The 11,860-nt window shown below is 42.4% G+C and overlaps 1 protein-coding gene across 1 annotated transcript; it reads right to left on the reverse strand.

The window, feature by feature from the left end:
- Positions 1–9,922: 9,922 nt before the first annotated feature.
- LOC136266738 (uncharacterized) lies at positions 9,923–11,350 on the reverse strand. The gene is made up of 2 exons (XM_066061761.1): positions 10,482–11,350; positions 9,923–10,429 (listed from the first exon to the last, which is right to left on the reverse strand). Exons 1-2 carry the CDS (start codon positions 11,070–11,072, stop codon positions 10,334–10,336), a joined length of 687 nt encoding a protein of 228 aa, XP_065917833.1. The 5' UTR covers positions 11,073–11,350; the 3' UTR covers positions 9,923–10,333.
- Positions 11,351–11,860: the final 510 nt, after the last annotated feature.

The following is an 11,860-nucleotide window of genomic DNA, read 5'->3' on the forward strand; positions in this document are numbered from 1 at the left end:
TATATACATTATTCTCAGCCGGTCCTCCTGTTGATGGTCAATAACTTTAGACTTGGCTTGTACTCCAATATGTTCGAGACATCACGTGACCACAACATGTAATAAATAAATCAGGTAAATATACATCAACAATTCACAGTTTGTGCTAACACATGTATAACACGACCACTCAAGTTTAGCAGCTGCAGCCTTGAGCTTGTAATATGTCTCAACCAACCACTGAACAGTCCTTCGCCATTTCACCCGTGCCATTCATCACGTGCGCGATTGATCACGTGATGCAATAGACATGATTTGCAGGGTTCAGCATTAATGTGATGTGACCCTCAAGAGTAGTACAGAGGAGCGCCAGTTGGAAAGTAGCTACCGGAGAGCTCCAGGGTTGTAAGATTTGGTATGATTTTTAATTTAAAAAAATTCTGCTTCTTTTCGTCCGAATCATCCGAACCCCCCTTGCCTACGCTCTTGAGACGGAGAGCGTTTCGTTAACCTCGCCATCCTACAAGTTGAAAAACGTTGGTCTAAGATTAGAACTAGTGCTATAGCCTATTCATTCGATCGTTTCCGCACATTTTCAAATACGGACACACCCCCATCACGAAGCTATTTTTTTGCCAATTTTTATTCCCGCCTACCACCCCCAAGCTATTATTATTATTTATTGTTAATCAGCAGGACCCTCCAGGGATATAATGCTGATGTTCAATTACACGTGTACAATCTCAATTAGTTACTTAACTATATGTGACCGGATTTCATATAACAAGGCTTCCACACACACAAAATCAAACTTACGATTTTACCAGAAATGGATTGCTGGTCTAATACACTATCGTATTTCACACTGTACTTCATTCAGCACTGGCAAGTCTGGTTTCTGTAGCAGCTTTCTTCCGACCCTGTCAAAGCCACGAGTGGGAGATTGGCACCATTAAATGGCCATGGCTTTGTGATAATGGTGTATAGTGAGCTGGGACTTCACAGAGAGCTTGCCAATAGTGTTCTCAGTCAATTTGGAGTAATTTGAGGGCCATGGAGGGCCATGGAGAGCCCAAACTTGGCCTCTGGATTCCAATCGTCTTCTTACTTCATTTTATACCCCTATATTAAGACCACCGTCCAACCCTATTACTACCACCTGTGATATTATTACCCGCTCGAAAAAAGCTGCCCAAAACAGGGCAAATTTTGGGTATCAGAAATGTATACACCCACTCAGTGATAGCTAGTAAACAGATGAATAATTGGTGCAAATTTTGTTTGCACAGCTGTAGGCACTGGGAAGTTATTACACAATGATTCCTTAAAATCGCCATTTCTCCTAACAAAGCTTTGTGCGTCGAAGCCTTGTTTTGTCAAAAGTCACATATAAGTATGTACAATTACGACAAGTTACGACAAGCTACCACTCTGCACGACAAGCTACCACTCTGCATGGAGTAACCACTCTACAAGCAAGCTTACCTGTCTAGGCCTTTAGTGAACTGCGTAGTTTTCCCATAAATGATTCGATAGCACTGATTAAAACATTAAACTCGCTTAACGGAAATTCTCCGTGATATCTCTAGGATATGTCCGTTTATCATAACCGAACGTAACCAGAACGTACTAGCTGCTGAACCATAATCAAAAACTTTAGGTATGCATATATAATACATCTAGTGGCTGCACTTGCATTGGCTTGGGTGATTGATTGCCCTGTACAGGCTATCAGCCTAATGAGTGTTGCATATTAGTTGTAACATGGGCATTCGGGCTTTTCCTGATATGTATGCCCTCTGGCATACACATCAGGCAAAGCCCTCATGCCCATGTTACAACTATTACATGTATTAGGCCATAATATTATTATCTAATCCAAAACAGCCTAGCTGTAAAAAAACAGTGTGGCCCTCAAAAAGTCTATGGTGAAAAAAAGATGTGAAATCCAAGGTGGCGGCCAAGAAGTGGCTGTGATGGTAGGTTAATGGTAAAAATTTTAATAACGACAATTCAAGTGAATTTTTGTGCCACTTGGTCTTGGCAAAAAAATTCACCTAAATTGCCGTTATTAAAATTTTTACCATTAACCTACCATCACAGCCATTTCTTGGCCGCCACCTTGGATTTCACATCTTTTTTCACCATAGCCTTTTTGAGGGCCGCACTGTTTTTTTACAGCTTGGCTGTTTTGGATTAGATTTCATTTATTTTTGTATTTGTATACCCCAAAGCCGGCCTATGGCCAGCTTTGGGACTTTTTTAACCTGTCTTTTTTTCTTTACTACAGGAAGAAGAAAATGTGAAGCAAATGTACTTTAAATATTTCTGATTTTATCATTAAATGTACAAATTATATATATATATAATACATATATTTATCATAGAACTCTCCATGGTGGTTTCTTTGTAACTGAACACTCTACAAGGAGACTTCTTCTTGCTGCTCTCTCTGCAGGGTGAATGTTTGTAGCTGAACAATCTACAAGGTAACTTCTTTTAGCTGATCTCTCTACAGGTTGATTTGTTTGTAGCTGAATTCTGTGCAGGTGATTTGTTTGCAGCTGAGTTCTTTACAGAATGGTTTCTTTGTATCTGAACTCTCTACAAGGTAACTTCTTCTAACTGATCTTTCTACAGGACAATTTGTTTGTGGCTGAATTTTCTACAGGGTGATTTCTTTGCAGCTGAACTCTCTACATGGTGGTTTCTTTGTAACTGAACTCTCTACAAGGTAATTTCTTCTAGCTGATCTCTCTACAGGGAGATTTGTTTGTAGCTGAACTCTCTACAGGTGATTTGTTTGCAGCTGAACTCTCTACATGATGGTTTCTTTATAGCTGAACTCTCCACAAGGTAACTTCTTCTAGCTGATCTTTCTACAGGGTGATTTATTTGTAGCTGAACTCTCTACAAGGAAACTTATTCTGGCTGATCTCTCTACAGGGAGATTTGTTTGTAGCTGAACTCTCTACAGGTGATTTGTTTGTAGCTGAACTCTCTACATGATGGTTTCTTTGTAACTGAACTCTCTACAAGGTAATTTCTTCTAGCTGATCTCTCTACAGGGAGATTTGTTTGTAGCTGAACTCACTACAGGTGATTTGTTTGCAGCTGAACTCTCTACATGATGGTTTCTTTGTAGCTGAACTCTCCACAAGGTAACTTCTTCTACGTAGCTGATCTTTCTACAGGGTGATTTGTTTGTAGCTGAACTATCTACAAGGAAACTTCTTCTAGCTGATCTCTCTACAGGGAGATTTGTTTGTAGCTGAACTCTCAACAGGTGATTTGTTTGCAGCTGATCTCTCTACATGATGGTTCTTTGTAGCTGAACTCTCTACAAGGTGACTTCTTCTAGCTGATCTTTCTACAGGGTGATTTGTTTGTAGCTGAACTCTCTACAGGTGATTTGTTTGCAGCTGAACTCTCTACATGATGGTTTCTTTGTAGCTGAACTCTCTACAAGGTAACTGATGTCTCTACAAAGTCACTAGTTTGTAGCTGAACTCTCTACGTGGTGGTTTCTTTGTAACTGAACTCTCTACAAGGTGACTTCTTCTAGCTGATCTCTCTACAGGGAGATTTGTTTGTAGCTGAACTCTCTACAGGTGATTTGTTTGCAGCTGATCTCTCTACATGATGGTTCTTTGTAGCTGAACTCTCTACAAGGTGACTTCTTCTAGCTGATCTTTCTACAGGGTGATTTGTTTGTAGCTGAACTCTCTACAGGTGATTTGTTTGCAGCTGAACTCTCTACATGATGGTTTCTTTGTAGCTGAACTCTCTACAAGGTAACTGATGTCTCTACAAGGTCACTAGTTTGTAGCTGAACTCTCTACGTGGTGGTTTCTTTGTAACTGAACTCTCTACAAGGTGACTTCTTCTAGCTGATCTTTCAAGAGGATGATTTGTTTGTAGCTGAACTCTCTACAAGGAAACTTCTTCTAGCTGATCTCTATACAGGGAGATTTGTTTGTAGCTGAACTCTCTACAGGTGATTTCTTTGCAGCTGAACTCTCTACATGATGCTTTCTTTGTAGCTGAACTCTCTACAAGGTGACTTCTTCTAGCTGATCTTTCTACAGGGAGATTTGTTTGTAGCTGAACTCTCTACATGATGGTTTCTTTGTAACTGAACTCTCTACAAGGTAATTTCTTCTAGCTGATCTCTCTACAGGGAGATTTGTTTGTAGCTGAACTCTCTACAGGTGATTTGTTTGCAGCTGAACTCTCTACATGATGGTTTCTTTGTAGCTGAACTCTCCACAAGGTAACTTCTTCTAGCTGATCTTTCTACAGGGTAATTTGTTTGTAGCTGAACTCTCTACAGGTGATTTGTTTGCAGCTGAACTCTCTACATGATGGTTTCTTTGTAGCTGAACTCTCTACAAGGTAACTGATGTCTCTACAAGGTCACTAGTTTGTTGCTGAACTCTCTACGTGGTGGTTTCTTTGTAACTGAACTCTCTACAAGGTGACTTCTTCTAGCTGATCTTTCTACAGGTGATTTGTTTGCAACTGAACTCTCTACATGATGGTTTCTTTGTAGCTGAACTCTCTACAAGGTAACTTCTTCTAGCTGATCTCTCTACAGGGAGATTTGTTTGCAGCTGAACTCTCTACATGATGGTTTCTTTGTAACTGAACTCTCTACAAGGTGACTCCTTCTAGCTGATCTTTCTACAGGGTGATTTGTTTGTAGATGAACTCTCTACAGGTGATTTTTTTGTAGCTGATTTCTCTACATGATGGTTTCTTTATAGCTGAACTATCTACAAGGTATAACTTCTTCTATTGATCTCTCTACAGGGTGATTTGTTTGTAGTTGAACTCTCTACATGGTAGTTTCTTTGCAGCTGAACTCTACAAGGTGATTTCTTCTAGCTGAACTATCTCTTTCCATAGTTGCATGAACTCCCTACAAGGTAACTTCTTCTAGCTGATCTCTCTACAGGGTGAATTGTTTGTAGCTGATCACTCTACAGGGTGAATTGTTTGTAGCTGATCTCTATACAGGTTACGTACCTGTTTCTAGCTGATCTCTTGAATTCTCTTCAGGGTGACTGCTCTATTAGGATGACTGCTCTATTAGAGTATCTCGATCTCGCACTTGCTGCACCAAGTTGGATTTCGTGTTATAACTCCGTGGCTTTAAGTCTGATTCTTCTACACCATTGAAGAGCCTTTCTAAGATGATTACTCCATCTATACAGCGATTTTCAAAGCATTACCCCAAGCGGTTTATCTGGTAGGCGTGGCAAGTAATAGTTTTTTATTAGCTAATCTCGATTGCGTAATTGTTACACACTGTTGGTTTTTTCGTTGTATGTTCCTGGTTTTTAGCTCGATTTCTTTCAAACCACAAAAGGTTTGAGGTTCAATAGTTAACCTATTCACCCACCGATTTTCAGTTTCTTCCCATACGCGGTTTACCCTGTAGGCGTGACAACATATTGGTGTTATTTTTCGTGAATAATCGATCATAACTCTTTTCCTGTTTATCGTATCCTAGCCAAATTTGTACAGAGATGCGCCTTTATACTCCGCTTCAGTGTGCCAAATTTCAAGGCAATCGGATATGGCGTTCGCGTTTTATAGCAGTTTTTGTAAGTGTGCGAAAAGAGGAAGAAAAATAAGAAGAAAAAAACCCCGAAGAAACTAAGCCAATTTTTGAAGTCGCATATCTCGGGAACGCTTGAAGCGATTTCGCTCAAATTTGGAATGTGGAGTGCTGAAGGTGGAGGGAGTGTCCACAGCAAAAATCGTCTTGTTTCATCAAGGCAGCACAGAGCTACGGAGGTGCGAAAATTGCGTTTTCTTCCTTCCTGTCAATATACTCACGGGTGTTGCGCGCCGGCTTCTTGGGCCGCACGACACACTACCGTGTGTCTTGAACTTTGGAACACTTCAATGTATCATGCTCAAATTTTAATGCTAGATAGATAACTAGAGAATAAGGAGCATCCCTATTTGATCGCATACACAGTTTTAATAATTTATTGTCAACTGGACACGAAATTAATGACAAGCACAACTAACACAACGATACATCTCAGTCTATTTATATGTCAATGTTCCAGTTATCATCCGTATTCTCTATCTCCCCCCAAGTCTGTATCATAATCACATGGTAGAGACTAATTTAATAAAGGATGATATCTTCTGAGGTTTGCCACTTAGGGGGTTGTCTGATCCGGGTAGAGCACCGCAACTTGATTGGAGAGGTCTGTGGTTCAACAGGCGGCTGTACGTACATGTGGTGAAGTCTCCGTCTGGGCTGGCTGTGGTGAGGCCATCAACTGAGGTGAAATAATTGGAGTTGTTGAGGGTGGTCTTGGTGACAATGTAGGAGAGTAACTTTGTGGAGGGATCAGGGTTACTGGTTGATCCTGTTCAACAGGAGGGGAGGTCGATAAGTGCACTTCAGGCGAATTGCCTGGAGAGGAAACATCAGGATGGATGGGTGCATCATCAGTATGTGTAGTGGAGGTTGGTGGTGACTGATCAGCAGAGCAGCGAGGTGGCAGGTACTTCAAGTCATCCAGTATCGATCTTTTCCTATCAGGTTTATACACAGGAGTGTATTTTCGTAGAAATTTATTCTGATAGTAATTCTGCCTGAGCCATCCACTCTAACAACATACTGATGATACTGAAGTACCTCAATGACAATTCCAGTTTTATCCCATTTTCTGGGATGATTACCAACCTGATTTTGAATCCTTATATGATCCCCAACAGACAGAGGTGGGAGGCGTCTGGTATGCTCTTGCCATCTTTCATGATTGGCTATGTGATGCCTCCTCAGTGCTGCCTCTCTAGCCAGTAATGATTCTTTCCACACTGGATCTGGCTGGTATTTTCCAGGTAGGATTGGGATGAGATCTTTGATAGGTCTGCCAAATATGCACATTGCAGGAGATAGTTTGGTGTCCTTGTCTGGAGTGTTGCGGTATTGCAGAATTGCTTGTTGGAACTTGTCCACATCAAGGTTACCTCCAGATCCAACATTGTCAACAATTAGTCGCTTGATTGTTTTGACTGCAACTTCTGCTCTGCAATTGCTGTGAGGAAAGGCCACTGAGCTAAGTAGGTGATGAACGCCCCAACTAGATAAAAATGATCTTGTCATGCGGGCGACAAATTCAGGCCCACCAACAGAAGACAGCTCATCCGAGATCCCATAAGTGGCGAATGTCCGTCGAAGCAGCGCAATGAGGCCTTCGGATCCATTCTGCGCCCTTTCAACTACTGGCCAACTGGAATATTGGTCCACAATGACAAGGTAGTTCATTCCCTGTTGGTGAAAATAATTAGCACATATACATTGAAAAGGATACACTGCAAGAATTGGTGGTGTAGGTGGCAAAGCAGGTTGGGATGGTGCCATCTGGTTACAGTGGCTGCAATTGGCCCTAGTTGCTTGAATGTCGTAGGTGATACCTGGCCAGAAGATTGCAGCGTCTGCTCTAGAAATTATTGAGGAAGTGCCCTGATGCACTGCATGAAGAGCAGACAAGCAGCGTTGCTGAAGAGATGGTGGAATAACGATTCTATCTTTGTACAGAATTACACCATCTACACTGTACAGATGCTCCTTAAATTGGTGATAGTCTCTAAGCTGAGATGGTAACTGGCATCTTTGGTCTGGCATACCATCTTCAATAATAGAGAGTAAGGAATGCATATCTGTGTCTGAACTTGTGGCAATGCAGACTTGATTCCAATCAACTATTTGAATGTCCTCAAGTTGAGCAGCCGCAGAATGCCTCAAAGCAGCCTCCATGTCATTCGATGGTAGTTGATCATCACGAAGTACACCTGCAAAACGTTGAAGAGGAATGTTAAGTCCCGGAGACACGAGAGGATCCGAGGTGATGTAGGAAATGTCATCATCTGATAATTCCATCTTGGATGGGATTGGGTCACCAGAGGGATACCTAGAGATAGCATTGGAAGCTGTTTTTGACTCCTGGAATGTGTACCATATTAAAACTATAGCGGAGAGTTTTTTCATTAAGGTTACGTAGTCGAGGGTTGCTTACTTGATCTAAAGATCTATCTCCAAATATCTTCAATAAAGGTTTGTGGTTAACTGCAATCACAAGATTATCACATCCCAAAACAAAGTGCCTAGCCTTGTCGAGGGCATCCGCCACTGCCAGAGCTTCTCCCTCAATTGGCGCATAACGGGATTCTGCAGGGTGAGTGAATCTACTGCCCACTAGGGTGATCTTCCATCCCTGATGACAACAGAAGAGGCCAATTGATGGGCATGAGCAGTGCTTCTGAAAAAGCCAGAAGCCTATGCCATGCCTGGACCAATCTGTAGCAAGGCAAGTTGGTTTAGTTTTGTCAAAGATCTTCACCCCATCAGAAATTTCAGAAACAATCACAGTTTTGGACTCCTCAAATAACTGATTAAGACTACCATCCCAATGAAACGGTGTGGCTGGTTTGAGCAGATTTCTAAATGGGAGCATCCGTTCAGCGATGCTAAAGGCATATGCCACTTGATTTAGTAGGCCGAACCATGATCTAACATCTGTAATGTTTCTAGGTGTAGGAAACTCCATAATAGCTCTAAGGTATTTCTTACAAGGGCGAACCGTATCACTTGTTATCTCAAATCCAGCAAATTCCACATTGTCTTGGGTGAACACAAACTTCTCTGGGTTGAGGATGATACCATTTCGTCCACAGATCTCAAGCCATTTGGCTGCTTGAAAGAAACAGTCATGGATAGTGTCTGACCACAAGAGTGTATCGTCCACACATTTAGTCTTCTGGGGGAACAATGCTACAACTTCATCGTAGCGCCTGGAGTAACCATCCCCTGAAGCAATGTATCTTTGAAGTGCAGAACAATATTGGTACCTGCCCCATGGAGTGATAAAGGTGGTATAATGATGATCATCAGGGTGAAGTGGAACACTGTGATAGCCATTCCAAGCATCAAATACGGTTTTCCTCTTTCCGTGGGGAACAGATCTAGCCTGATGAAAAGGAGATTGAGTATGGTGAGTTTCCCGAGTGGCATGACTGTTGAGTGGTTGAAAGTCAATGGTCCTCCTAGACTTTCCATTCTTTTTGGCACAAATGACCATTCTGTGACACCATGTTACTGGCTCACCAATGGGGACAGGTTCTAAAACACCCAGCCTGACATCTCTGTCCAATTCTGCCTTAACGTCACCTTGGCAATGAATAGGGACCAGTATCGGTGAATCATAGGCAGTTGGTTTCGCCTTGGGGTCAATCATTAGACGCATAGGTGGTCCCTCCATCGTGGGCAAAGGTTGATGTTCACATGTATTAAAAGTGCTGCAGCCATAATATTCTAGTAAGAATTGCTTGAGCTTCACTATGTTTTCTTCGGTGGCAGCACAGGGGAGGGTGGTGGGGAGAGGCGGTGGTTTGGTCCTCCTCAGACAATCACATTTCAGAGAAGCCACTTCCTGAGAGGAACTGGTATGGTCAATATTAAGTACCTGGTGATCCACCCATGGAGGTATCTCACCTACAATTGGAAATTGAGTTGGTATAATACCCAAGTCCATACAAGCTTCCCGACTAAGAAAGAACTTATCTGTATTGTTGGTGATGTAAACCATCTGTCGAGTCACCCTCTCACTACTTGATTGGTCCCTCCCAGATAACCTAAAATTTGTAGCACCCAGAATCGGGATATCACGATTATTGGCAGAATGCATCCGCATGTTAACTGGGATGAGATCCTCACTGGGAAGTCCTGACTTCTCAGCCAGCTTGAGCCCTGCCAAGCAACTCTGGCACCCTGTGTCTGCCAAGTAGAATATTGCTTGGTGAGAAGGATAAGTGAAACCCAAAACGTTTGTAGTCATCCTTCTCCACTCTCACTGATAACCTGACAAATGGCTGGGGCTTTGATGGGTGCCGCAACCATTTGTTTGATGGTTGATCATAAACATGATGATCTAGGGAAACAGATGCCAAATTATGCTGTATTGTTAACTCACATAAGGTGTCAAATATCGCACTCTCGTTAGTGGTATCCATTCTGACCTTGACCTTTGCTCTGCAGACACTTTCAAAGTGATGGTCCTTGCCACAATGGCCACAAACTGTGCCATACGCTGGACATTCTCTGCGTCTCAGACGTGCGGGTGCACTTTTTCCATGACCTCTCTTCCCACAATATGAGCATGAATCCTGCTCCCTTGGTGGTCTCTCCGCAGCGTCCCTTTTCTGATGCTTATATGTACTGCCAGCAATGGCATCAGTTGCGTGTGGCAAAAGGAGCTGGCCAGCTGGGTAGCTGACCTCTTACCAGCTTCCTTAGCTTCTATAAATCTAAGTATTTTTTCAAAGGTCATGTCTTGGTTTTTATCACCCAATAGATCGAGCTGAATCTCAGCATCTTCCATACCCTGGCACAATACGCCCTGCAGTATGGCTTCAGTATAACCTACATAAGTGTCACAATTTGTACATTTTTGTATGAACTTACATACACTGACCTGCCCTTGAAGTCTAGCTCCAAAAGCACGAATTGGTTCACCTCTGTCTTGTTTCATATTGTGGAGCGCCACTCTGGCCACCATAACGTTCTCCTCCCTGACTGCCAGGGTCTTCACAGCCGCAAGTACCTCTTCTTCTGACTTTCCCGTAAGGGTTCCTCCAGCATTTCGAGTAAGGTTCCTTCGTAGTTGGTCGTCGCAGCATTCAAGTAGTTGGATCACTTTGTCCACACCTGATAGGTTAGTCGCTCTCACATAGTCGCTCCATCTGGACTGAAAATACTGCCATTCCTCCGTCGTTCCAGCAGACAATATACACGGGCATTTCACCTTTTCAGCTTTCGCCGTAGGAGCAACAGGGTGGGGTACAGCATGGACGCTCGCATGGGTTATGATAAGGACAGCAGCCACCACAGGTTCCACATCCGGCGTTTGGTACATGCAACCTTCAATTTGGCACCGGATGGCAGGCATCTCTTCACAATAGCGATGCTCTTTAATTGGACCAGCTGACCTTTTGCCAGGTAGATTGCCAAGCCTTTCTCCCGGTCTTGAGGAAGCCAGTCGCCAGACAGCCGTCCCCTTGAGCATTGAGTTGTGCTTGTCATAGAGAATAAGGAACGTCCCTATTTGATCGCATACACAGTTTAAATAATTTATTGTCAACTGGACACGAAATCAATGACAAGCACAACTAACACAACGATACATCTCAGTCTATTTATATGTCAATGTTCCGGTTATCATCCGTATTCTCTAATAACCACTCAGCTTATAATTTTAGCTATAAAGAAAATCAAACAATGTGTCAAAATAAACGGTTTTTCAAAATTTGGACACACATATAGCAAGGACATTCTATAGCTATACAGTAGCATACCAACACACATAGTAGGGTTATCATGATGCAACTCATATCCATCATCACATGTGCAATTAAAACCTCGTTGTTACAACCTTGATCACATCCTGCTGTTCCTTGTAGGCATTCATTAATATCTACATAGAAGTCAAATCAAGTCTGTGTAGTAACTGTTGTAAAGTTCTAACCTTTACAAGTAACTCCATCATCTTGTAGCATATATCCAAAGGAACAATTACACTTAAACCCTCCAGTTAGTTTCACACACACTTGAGAGCAGTTATGTGTTCCAACATAGCACTCTGCAATATCTGTAGTATAAGTGATAGCTGATGCTTACATTGAATATTCACATAACTGTAGCTCCTCAATTATTCTTTTACCACAGTGGCTATTGACACCAATCGTTGGTGTCAATATCCTTGGCCTTCTATTACAAAAAAGACGCCTATATGTACTCAGTTATCCAAACCCCTTGGGACCAGGGGTGGTCCATCAGTCAGAAAAGTCCATGTCT

This window comes from Dysidea avara, chromosome 9 (assembly GCF_963678975.1).
Source record: "Dysidea avara chromosome 9, odDysAvar1.4, whole genome shotgun sequence".
Classification (NCBI taxonomy): domain Eukaryota; kingdom Metazoa; phylum Porifera; class Demospongiae; order Dictyoceratida; family Dysideidae; genus Dysidea; species Dysidea avara.